The sequence below is a fragment of the Triticum urartu genome, chromosome 3A (assembly GCF_056163025.1).
Source record: "Triticum urartu cultivar PI428250 chromosome 3A, HENAU_Tu73, whole genome shotgun sequence".
In the NCBI taxonomy this organism is placed as follows: domain Eukaryota; kingdom Viridiplantae; phylum Streptophyta; class Magnoliopsida; order Poales; family Poaceae; genus Triticum; species Triticum urartu.
In genome coordinates, this window is record NC_141875.1 from 610,492,188 (window position 1) to 610,504,564 (window position 12,377).

The 12,377-nt window shown below is 48.2% G+C and overlaps 1 protein-coding gene across 1 annotated transcript; it reads left to right on the top strand.

Annotated features, from left to right (window-relative positions):
• The first annotated feature begins 8,464 nt into the window (after positions 1 to 8,464).
• LOC125548865 (subtilisin-like protease SBT3) lies at positions 8,465 to 10,689 on the top strand. Its single transcript, XM_087513568.1, has one exon. The coding sequence runs from the start codon at positions 8,500 to 8,502 to the stop codon at positions 10,687 to 10,689; it is 2,190 nt and encodes a 729-aa protein (XP_087369694.1). The 5' UTR covers positions 8,465 to 8,499.
• The last annotated feature ends 1,688 nt before the right edge of the window (positions 10,690 to 12,377 follow it).

The following is a 12,377-nucleotide window of genomic DNA, read 5'->3' on the forward strand; positions in this document are numbered from 1 at the left end:
CTCGATCGGCGCGGTTGGCTCCGAACTAAGGGTCGGAGCCGATGCGGGTGCGGCCTCCAGGGCACTGTTCGGCGGCAGAGCTAGATCGTGCTCGTCGTGACAGTGCGGCGCGTTCAGCAGTGGTTCGAATCCGTCGAAGATCAAGTCTCCGCGGATGTCAGCCGTGTAGTTTAAACTTCCAAATCTAACCTGACGGCCAGGGGCGTAGCTTTCGATCTGCTCCAGGTGGCCAAGTGAATTGTCCTGCAGTGCGAAGCCACCGAAGACGAAGATCTGTCCGGGAAGGAAGGTCTCACCCTGGACTGCATCGCTATAGATGATCTTAGGAGCCATCGAGCCTGACGGCGATGACACAGAGGAACTGTCAATGAAAGCACCAATGTCGGTGTCAAAACCGGCGGATCTCGGGTAGGGGGTCTCGAACTGTGCGTCTAGGCCGGATGGTAACAGGAGGCAAGGGACACGAAGTTTTACCCAGGTTCGGGCCCTCTCGATGGAGGTAAAACCCTACGTCCTGCTTGATTAATATTGATGATATGGGTAGTACAAGAGTAGATCTACCACGAGATCAGAGAGGCTAAACCCTAGAAGCTAGCCTATGGTATGATTGTTGATGTGTATGTTGTCCTATGGACTAAAACCCTCCGGTTTATATAGACACCGGAGAGGGTTAGGGTTACATAGAGTCGGTTACAATGGTAGGAGATCTGAACATCCGCATCGCCAAGCTTGCCTTCCACGCCAAGGAAAGTCCCTTCCGGACAGGGGACGGAGTCTTCAATCTCGTATCTTCATAGTCCAGGAGTCCGGCTATCCGAACACCCCCTAATCCAGGACTCCCTCATCGACCATTAACTAGCAACTAGGACCGTAGTTTCGTAGTTGTCCCAGGTGCAAGTCCACCCTCGACTCACTGCTGGAGCATGTGTATTTGTTTCTCATCCCAATTGTAGGTCCACCATTGACACGCGACTAGGCCTGTAGTTTGTTTCATCCTAGTTGCAAGTCAACCTTTGACTCACAACTGGGCTCATAGTTTCGTAGTTATCCCAAATACAAGTCCACCCTTGACTCCTTGCTGAAGCATGTGTTTTTATTTTTCATCCAAGTTGCAGGTCCATCATTGACACACAATTGGGCGTGTAGTTTGTCTCATCCTAGTTGCAAGTAGATCCTAGACTCGCAACCGGGCTCATAGTTTCGTAGTTGTCCTAGGTGCAAGTCCACCCTCGACTCACAACTGGGCTCGTAGTTTCGTAGTTGTCCCAGATACAAGTCCACCCTCGACTCCTTACTAGAGCATGTGTTTTTATTTTTTATCCAAGTTGTAGGTCCACCATTGACACAGAACTGGGCGTGTAGTTTGTCTCATCCTAGTTGCAAGTAAGCCCTTGACTCACAACTGGGCTCGTAGTTTTGTAGTTGTCCCAGGTGCAAGTCCACCCTCGACTAGCAACTGGGCACATAGTGGTCAAACTTGCAAGCCCACCCTCAACCCGCAACTAGAGCATGTGTTTTTGTTTTTCATCCCAGCTGCAAGTCCACCCTTGACTCGCAACTAGGCCCATAGCTTGGTTATCCCAGTTGCAAGCCAACCCTTGACTCGCAACAAGCTCGTAGTTTTGTAGTTGTCCCAGGTGCAAGCCCCCTCGACTCACAATTGGGCTCGTAGTTGTCCAAGTTGCAAGCCCGCTCTCTACTCACAAACTAGAGCATGTGTTTTGTTTTTCATACCAGTTGCAAGTCTACCTTTTGACTGCAACTAGCTCATAACTTGTTTTATCCCAGTTGTAAGTCGGCCCTTAACTCGCAATTGGGCTTGTAGTTTCACAGTTGTCCCAGTTGCAAGTCCACCCTTGACTCGCAACTAGGCTCGTAGTTGTCCCAGTTGCAGGTCCATCATTAACACGCAACTGGGCGTGTAATTTGTCTCATCCTAGTTGCAAGTCGACCCTTGATTCGCTACTGGATCATAGTTTCATAGTTGTCCTCAGGTGCAAGTCGATCCTCGACTCGCCACGAGGCTCGTAGTTGTCACACTTGCAAGTCCACCTCTACTCGCAACTAGGTTCATAGTTGTCCGAGTTGACAGCCAACCTTTGACTCGCAACTAGAGCCTACGTTTTTGTTTTTCATTATAATTGCAAGTCCACCCTTGACTGGCAAGTGGGCTCATGGTTTGTTTCAACCCAATTGCAATTTGACCCATTAATTGCAACTGGGCTCGTAGATTCATAGTTGTGCCAGTTGCAAGTCCGCCCTTGACTCGCAACTAGCTCGTAGTTGTCCCAGTTGCAAGACCACCATCGACTTGCAACTGAGCATGTGTTTTGTTTTTATCCCAGTTGCAAATCCATGCTCGACTCGCAACTGGGCTTGTAGTTTGTCATTTTTCCCAGATGCAAGTCCACCCTTGATTCGCAAATAGTATCATAGTTTTGTGTAGTTGTCCCAGTTACAAGTCCGCCCTTGACTTGCAACTAGGCCTATTCTTTGTTTCATCCTAGTTGCAAGTCCACCCTTGACTCGCAACTGGGCTTGTAGTTTTGTAATTGTCTCTGTTGCAATTCCACTCCTGAATCGCAACTAGGCCGATAGTTTTGTTGTTGTCATTATTGCAAGTCCACCCTCCGACTCACAACTCAGTTGTTTGTTTTGTCATGCACCCTCGACTCGTAGATGGCATCATAGTATTGTGTAGTTGTCCCCGTTGCAAGTACGTCCTCAACTTGCAACTAGACCATAGTTTGTTTTCATCCTAGTTGCAAGTCCAGCCTCGACACGCAACTTCAGCATGGTTTTGTTGTTGTCCCAGTTGCAAGTCCAGCCTCCGATTCGCAACTAGGCCGTTTGTTTTGTTCCCAAATGCAAGTACACCCTCGGCTCACAACTCGCATAGTAGTTTTGTGTAGTTCCCAATTGCAAGTCTGCCCTTGACTCGCAGCTAGGCCATTGTTTGTTTCATCCCAGTTGCAAGTACACCCTTGACTCGCAACTGGGATTGCAGTTTCGTAGTTGTCCCAGTTGCAAGCCCACTCTCGACTCGCAACTAAGCCCATAGTTTTCTTGTTGTCCTTGTTCCTCCGACTCACAACTAGGCCTTTTGTTTTGCTAATTGCAGTGCATCCTCAACTCGCAACTGGCATCGTAATTTTGTGTTGTTCCGGTTGCAAGTCAATGCTCGACTCACAACTAGCCCGTTGTTTGTTTGCATACCAGTTGCAAGTCCACCTTGACTCGCAACTTGGGCATGATTTTGTCGTTGTCCTAGTTGCAAGTCCAACCTCTGACCAGCAACTAGGCCATTTGTTTTTATCCCGGTCACAAGTCCACCCTCAATTCACAACGGACATCGTAGTTTTGTGTAGTTGTCTCAGTTGCAAATCCACTCTTGACTTGCAACTAGGCATGTTGTTTGTTTCATCCCAATTGCAAGTCCGCCCTTGACTCGCAACTTACTCGTAGTTTTCTAGTTGTCTCAGTTGCAAGTCCACCCTCGACTCACAACTATGACATAGTTTGTTTTCATCCCGGTTGCAAGTTCACCCTTGACTCGTAACTTGGGTCATGGTTTTGTTATTGTCCCAGTTACAAGTCCAATCTCTCACTCACAACTGGTCTGTTTGTATCAATCCCAGCTGCAAATTCACCCTCGATTCACAACGGGCATCGTAGTTTCATGTACTTGTTCCAGTTGTAAGTCCAACCTCGACTCGCAACTAGGCCCATTGTTTTTTTTCTCCTAGTTGCAAGTCCACTCTCGACTTGTAATAGGGACCATTGTTTGTTTCTTAAAATTCTTTTTGTTTTTTCTTCATTTCCTTTCCTTTTTTATAATTTCTAAATCTGTTTCAAAATATGAATATTTCGGAAATTTGTGAACATAATTTGTGAATCGGCAAACATTTTTTGAATATGCGAACAAATTTTGAATATCGTGAATATTTTTCTACTCCGTGAACATTTATTGAGTGCACAATCAATTGTTCAGTAGGAGTTTTAAAATAATTTAGTGCATATTATAAAAATGTTCACCATATATTAAAAAAGTTCATCGTATATTAAAAGAGGTTAAGTGTGTACTAAAAAAGGTTCAGTGCATATTAAAGAAATGGTCATTGTGTATAATTAGCAAAATTCATCATATATAAAAAAGCTCACTGTATATTAAAAATGTTCGATTTATAGTACAAAAAGTTAGTGTATATTCAGAAGATGGTCATTGTATGTTAAAGGATTGTTCACCGTATATTAAAACAATTTTTTATTCATTAAATGTTTTTAATATGAAAGCATTTATGTAAATTCATGAATAATATGTTTTGTGAAAAAAAGGAAAAAAAGTGATAACGCAAAAAAAGAACAACAAATCTTTGTTAGCCTATTAGAAGCTAGCGATCAGAGGCGTACTTGTAAAAGTTTTGCTACCGGACGCATAAGCTACGTAGAGCACTGCATCACGTACATCCAGCAATGCATAAGCTACAGCCATCGCACATGCATTGTGCACAGCTAGCTAGCTATTAGATACACATATGGTGGGACGTACGGGGCGAGATGTTTTTTTGGGAGAGGCTTTGACAAATTAAATCAAACAAACAATAAGATAATGCTGACATTATACTTAGATGTGAGATATTATCTCACATCTAGATGTAACATAGATGAACCACGTTGTCTTAGACAATTCTATTCTTTTTACTGTCACGTTGACTACATATTTTATCTGTTACTAACAAATATGTCCATCCGTTGCAATCGGAGAAAAAACTATCAAAGTATGCAGGAGTGATAGATGTTAAAAAGAAGCCTGAATCAAATGCCAAAATGAGATAAAGACTTTTAAAATGTCATTTCACAAACTATGTATGGGTGATATCACGATGAGATAAGGGGTTTTTTCAAAAGTCATTTCAAAAACTAAAAATGTGATTGATGGACCCTGTCTGAGTTAGATTGATGAGTGACGTGTCTCGCCTTGACCTAGCGTAGCGGTGTTTACTATAACCAGTAGTGTAGTACAAAAAAACATATATGTGTATGTAGGCAAAATAGATATTTAGGGGTTGTTTGGTTCCTAGCTACACCTTGCTACACTTTGCCACACTTAACCTTAGGCAAATTTGACCAAGTTAGGTAGGTGTTCGGTTCTAGCCATACCTAAGACAAGAATTTTTTTATGAGCAGTGAACCCACATGTCACAGACACAAAAAGTGTGACAAGATTTCCTTAGACAAACCAAAGTATGGCTATTGGCTAACAATTTAAGCAACTCAATTAAGGCAAGTGTGCCAAAAAATCATGTGGCAATATATGGCTAATCACAATCCAAACAGCCCCTAAGGGCGAAAGTCATTTTCACATAGCTTACAAAAATCATTTTCACATAGCTTTCAATATATGGCAAAAGTCATTTTCACATAGCTTACAAAAATTAACCCATAGAAAGTTGTGTCAATTTGTTTGGGGCTCAACGTTGTACAGAACACGAAAACCTTTTTTTTCCGACGTGAGGGACTAAATAAAAACATAAAAACATCTCTACAGATCCCTAATAAAACCTCTACATCAGAGACGGTTCATTTTGTTCATTATTTACGGATCTGCGCTAATTTTTTCTAAATTTGATGGACATTTTTTCAAATTCCTGAATATGTTTTGAATACTGGATTATTTTTTTAAATCATGAACATTTGTTTGAATTTTTTTAATAACACACGAACAATTTTTTGAAATCATGAATATTTTATGATTCCCCGAATGTTTTTTGAATTCACAAACAGTTTATGATTTCTCAATATATTTTTTAAAAACTCATAACTTTTTGCAAGTTGGTTCTTTTGGAAATCCCAAATTAATTTAAAGAAGGAAAAAACAAAAACAGAAATGAGAAAGTAAAACGCAAATAAAATGAAATAGAAAACGGGCGGCGCCACGACCCGCACATGAACCAGCCAATTACCGCGTGCGGGAGGAGGCGCGCTAGAGAGAAAAAAGGCAAGAAAAATGGGTGAACCAGGGATCAAACTCTGGTCTCCCGTGTTGAAATCTGCGACCTTAGCCATTGCACTATTCATGTGTTGGTGTTATCTGAGTGTATCGGTATATAAGAACTAAATCCGGCGGCGATTCTGAATTAAGGAGGTGTTTGGTTCGCCCTTTTGTATTGTAACCTGATTATAGCGTTAATGGATACCGTCAGATCTTGTTTGTTTTGGTTGCTCCGTAATCCCATAACACGGTATTAGATCTCAGCCTAGTACAAATCTGTTACCGGTCAAAATCATCCGTAATAAAAGCCGCTACAGCCGTCTCCCCCCTCGCTATCTCCTCTACGAAGCGTCGTTGCCGCGACCAGCCGTCCATGCCTCCGTGCGCCGCCGCAACTAGCTGCTGCCAGCTCCGTCCGCTGTCGCCGTCGTTCCACCGGCCGCCGCCCCCGTCGGCGCATCCGCCGCCGCCCTCGTCGTTGCATCCGCCGCTGCCCCAGTCGCTGCATCCGCCGGCGCCATCGCCGTCGTTCCACCGGCCGCCGCCTCCGTCTGTGCATCCGGCGTCGTCGTCGTTAGCGTTGGCCTCGCTCTCAGGACCTCGCCCCCAAGACACGAATGATGTTGGTAGAGAAGCTACGCCGGCATGCTTCCAGCCGGCGGTTCGTCCTCGACTGATACATCCGCAATTCTGGTATTCATTAACATTACAGCGTATACCCAAACAAGATATGATTTTTGCCCATACCGTTTACGTTGACGGGGTAACCCATTTACGTTTGCGTTTGCGTTACCATTTTGCAACCAAACACCTCCTAAAAGTGAATCGTTTTTCTTCACTTACTGGTTGCAGTGGGGGTTAATATTATCAATTTTTAGGACATTTTTAATGACGGACGGACAGAAGCAATCTGTGCTTTATTATCAGGTAAAGATCTGGTCGTGGAGAGGAGGGGCTTGGCCCGTTTTTGTTTTCTGTTCGCTTGTTATTGCTTATGGGCCTGCAAGAGAGTTGGAATAGTCTGTTTGTCAACAAAAAGTCATTTTGGATGAAATAATACCAAAATAGTATTTTTCAAGTTTCAAAATTTTCTTAAAAGAATTCAGCATGTTTATATGGACGTATATTACACACGTCCAAATTTCGATGCTGAAATCAATAACCATGTGAGTTACACAAAAATAACAAAATCATGATTTTTGAAAATGTGAACAGTGCATGTGTTATTCACTATTTAGAAATCGCCATTTTGTCATTTTTTTATAGCTCACATGTTTACTTATTTTATCACCAAACTTTACACATGCGTAATATACATCAATATGATCATGTAGAACTGTTTCAAACTTCAAACGTGATTTTCATACTATTTAAAATAAAGTCCTCCAATGCACGCAGGCTTCAAACATCCACTCTCGTCTGCCGACCCATATAAACAACCCAATTGCTTAAAAATCCAGCTGCGCTGCATCCTCGTCTCGAGCACACACATGCGGGCCGTCCAATGCTGATGGACGGCTCCACGTTGAGTGGAACGGCCCGAGCGAGTCAACACACATGGCGACAGCCCCCCTCCCCCCGGGCCATGCACGTAGTGGTGGGCCCGAATAGTAATTTCAGGAAAAACTCACCCCATTTCAATGCCCCATGTGTTTAAAATTTTGACGGTAAAAGTGGGCGGCGTTGGATGCAACAAAAGGCGGGGGAGCATCGGTGGATGCGGCGGCAGGGAGTGAGGCATTGGCGCAGAGGCCGAAAGTGGGCGGCGGAGGCGATGGCGAAGAGGGCATGGACGCATGGTGTTGATTGCGGGGAGAATGGTCTATGTGCCACAGACGGGAGGGCCAAAGGAGAGCGTTGCGGGTGTCTGCTGCGTGTTCGCGTGGATGCAAATCGAGCCCAAATTTAAGCTAAAAATGGGTTCAAACGGGCGCTCGTCCGTTTGCGTCCGCACGTTGGACCGAATTTTTTGTCTGGGCAGACCCATCGGATGCGAGCGAACGAAATAGGTCGACGCGTTAGAGTTGGGCTTACTATCTTGATGGTGGGGTAGAATGTGCAAACATTTATAGAGATGAGTGTATATGTATGTGAGCATTGTCTTATGTTCAAAAAGTCGCATTGTCCTATTTATTTTTTGGGATTTTGCGACCTCGGTTCCTCCTGCGACACACCGACTACCGCTGCCGTCGATGTCTTTTTTTTTTTTTTTTTTTTTTTTTTTTTTTTGCTGCCGTCGATGGTTTTAGGACGAAACAAAACGATTCCTTCGATGGGTACCCTCGTACAAAACAATGGAAGGACAACCAAGTACTTGGTGCGTCGATTCCGATGAATGCAATGCACCGCCACATATATAAATGGAGACTCCCGTGCTAAGAAGTTAGAACTATTCGGTCGTCAACATGGCATCGCTTCTACTCCTAGTGAGTAGCTCATGGCTCCTCTTCTGCTCTCTCTTCCTTACTCCGGTGGCCGCCGATCAGCGGGCCTCGTACATTGTCCACATGGACAAGTCCGCCATGCCGCCAGCGCACTCCGACCACGGTGACTGGTACTCCACCGTGCTAGCGTCTCTAACAGCAGCAGCAGCTGACTCTTCGGGCGCCGCCAGCGGCGACCAGCCGCGGCTCGTCTACACCTACGACGAGGCGCTCCACGGCTTCACGGCCACCCTCTCGGCCTCCGAGCTCCGCGCCCTGAGCCGCGCGCCGGGCTTCGTCTCGGCCTACCCGGACCGCCGCTCTGACATCACTCACGACACCACCCACTCCACGGAGTTCCTCCACCTCAGCCCGTTCGGTGGGCTGTGGCCGGCAGCCAAGCTCGGCGAGGACGTCATTATCGGCATGATCGACACCGGAGTGTGGCCAGAGAGCGCGAGCTTCGATGACGCCGGCATGTCCCCCGTGCCGTCCCGGTGGCGCGGCACGTGCGAGCCGGGTGTGGCGTTCCCCGCCTCCCTGTGCAACCGGAAGCTCATCGGATCGCGCTACTTCAACAGGGGTTTGGTCGCCGCGAACCCCGGCGTCAAGATCAGCATGAACTCCACGCGCGACAGCATAGGCCACGGCACGCATACATCGTCGACAGCCGGGGGCAGCCCCGTGCCGGGCGCGTCCTTCTTCGGGTACGGGCTCGGCACGGCCCGTGGAGTTGCCCCGCGTTCTCATGTTGCCATGTACAAGGTCATCTGGCATGAGGGCCGGTATGCGTCTGACGTGCTAGCCGGCATGGACGCGGCCATCGCGGACGGCGTTGATGTCATCTCCATCTCAATGGGCTTCGACGGCGTGCCGCTGTACGAGGACCCGGTGGCCATAGCTGCTTTCGCCGCCATGGAGCATGGTATCCTCGTGTCGGCTTCGGCGGGTAACGACGGCCCACGCCCCGGCAGTTTGCACAACGGCATCCCATGGCTGCTCACAGTCGCGGCTGGCACGGTGGACCGGACAATGTTCTCTGGCACCGTGTCCTATGGCAACACGACGCTAACCACCATAACAGGCTTGACGAACTATCCGGCGAACGCTTGGGTGGTGGGCACGAAGCTGGTGTACGACGACACCATCTCGGCGTGCAACTCGTCGGCGTCGATGGCAAACATAACGACGAGCATAGTCGTGTGTCGTGACACCGGGTATGTCACTGAGCAGCTGAACACCACGAACGAGGCCGGCGTCGCCGGTGCCATCTTCATCACGGACGTCAAGACTTTTGATGACACCATGCCGCTCCCAGCCATTTTCATCAGCTCGAAAGACGCACCGGCGCTGCTGAGCTACATCAACTCCACCATGACCCCGACGGCGACAATGAAGTTCCAGCAGACGATCCTCGGCACGCGGCCGGCGCCGGTGGTCGCCGTGTACTCTTCTCGAGGCCCGTCCAAGAGTTACCCCGGCGTGCTCAAGCCGGACATACTAGCGCCGGGGGACAGAATACTCGCGTCGTGGGCGCCCGTATCTCCACTGGGGCTGATCGGCCAGACCTCGCTGGGCAGCGACTTCCTCGTGGCGTCCGGGACGTCCATGGCGTGCCCGCACGCCAGCGGCGTGGCCGCATTATTGCGGGCGGCGCACCCGGACTGGAGCCCCGCCATGATCAAGTCGGCGATGATGACCACCGCGACCACGAACGACAACATGTTCCACCCGATCACGGACGCCGGCGCCGGCTTCGACGGCAACGACAACGGCACCACGGCGAGCCCGCTGTCCATGGGTTCCGGCCAAGTCAGCCCCAACTCGGCCATGGACCCGGGGCTGGTGTACGACGCCGGGCCCAAGGACTTCGTCGAGCTGCTCTGCTCCGCGAACTATACCACCGCCCAGATCGCGGCGATCACGAGGTCCAGGTACAACTGCTCCTTCTCGTCCAACGACGTGAACTACCCGTCGTTCCTGGCGAGCTTCGGCTTCTACGCCACCAGAGGGGAGATGCGGTTCAGCAGGACGGTGACCAGCGTCGGAGCGGGTCCGGCGACGTACCACGCCTCATGGGTTTCGCCGAGCAACGTGGCCGTGGCCGTGACGCCGGCGACGCTGGAGTTCAGCGGCGCGGGGCAGAAGGTTTCGTTCGAGGTAGACATCAAGCTCACCGCGCCTACTCCCGGAGGCAAGGCCGCCTACGGGGCCGTGGTGTGGACCGACACCAGCGGCAAGTACCGCGTGAGGACACCCTACGTTATCCTTTGATTGATGCTCGCGTTGCCTCTCTCAAATCCTTGTCGGAATAATGTTTCATTTTCTTTTGAGGGGTGAAACAGTTATACATTACTTAAATAAATAAAGGTCGGGATCTCACCCGCTATTACTTGAAGAATACAATCAGGTGGCATAGTCTGCCACTCCTCAGAAGCTTCAGAAACCACAGCACGCTTAGCTAGAATGTGGGCAGCTCTATTAGCTGAGCGCCTCTTCCAGGTCACTTTACATCCTTTCCAACCTTGCATTAGACTCTTGATATCCTCCACGATCGGTCCAGCCGCAGATAGATTCTTCTCGCTGCCATCAATCATGCTTACCGCTTCCCTGCAATCAGTTTCGACGTGGATCTTCTGGACTCCCAGCTCGCGCCCAAATTGGAGAGCTTTTTGACATGCCTTTAACTCTGTTATATCCGGGTTGTCAACACCGGGGAAGAAAAGAGCTGCAGCACCCCGAAAGGCACCAGTATGGTCGCGAAAGACCACCCCGCCTCCTCCCTTTGTCTCAAACCTATGTTGTTGATAGTCAAATTTGGCAGATTAAAAATATGGATTATGATGCTAATGTGCTAAGCTGAAGATTGTTTTTTAACTGAAGATATACACACGTTGATGAAGTTGGGGAGGTAAGAGTACAGGAAGTTGAAGATTCAGACTCCAGTTTTGTTCACGTACAACCACCATCAGGTATAAGATGAAGACGGGGCTACGGTTGAGATATGCTTGATTATTTTGGAGCATAGAGAGGAGCGGACGTCGCTGGTTATACTATTTTTATTATCAAGGAAACCAGGTTCCTGTTTAGATTTTGAATGTACAGATAAGGACCAAATCTTGTAAAACAGAGTTGTAACCAGATCGGTCTCCTGATAGATCAAAGGATCAAAGTCCAGATCGCCCTATATATACGTAGGGTCGGAGGCCGGTAGAGGGACACCCAACATCGACAAAAACATATCTACTTTATTTCCACGCATAGCTTTTCTTTTCGTTCGTTTTTCCCCATCGACTCCTCTGTTCTTGCCTGCAAGTTCAGAGATCGTCGTGGCAGTAGGCCAACCCTACGCCGCTGCACCTGGAAAACAGGACCTAGACGCCGCTTAGGTTCCGTTTGCCGTTGATCCGTTGAAGATTCGTCCAGAAGAATCAAGTTTTCTTTGAGATCAGCAAGAAGAAGGACGTTATGTTCCTCATACAGCAAAAGACGGCAGAAGAAAAGACCGGCTAGATTGTTGATCACTTCAGGAATTGAGTGTGTTGCTCTGCAGACTATTTTTGCCATCAACACTGTCCAAGCCATTCCGGTAGCCATCGGCCAACTTCCTTGTTCGAGTGTACGGACAATGGCGGATAGACTGCCTGGCTACCCCTCTTTTCCGACAGTTCAGACCAGAATAGCCGGGAGTGAGGGCACGTCCAGAAACGATGGGCCAAAGTTTCCTCTCTTCCCCATGCCGTGTGGAAAATACCTGGTTTGATTCTCCTAGTACAGTATATATGCAGCTCCGCACCCACCGCTAGGCCGTTGCGTATTATTCTCTAGGAGGAATGCACTTCAACTTTGTTGGGAACATGAGTGCCCCATAGAGCGAGCCAGCTCCTATGCGAGTTAACATTTAACGAGGATTTCGGCCGTCCGGTCCTCGCCCTTTTCATGCTCATAAGGAGATGACATGC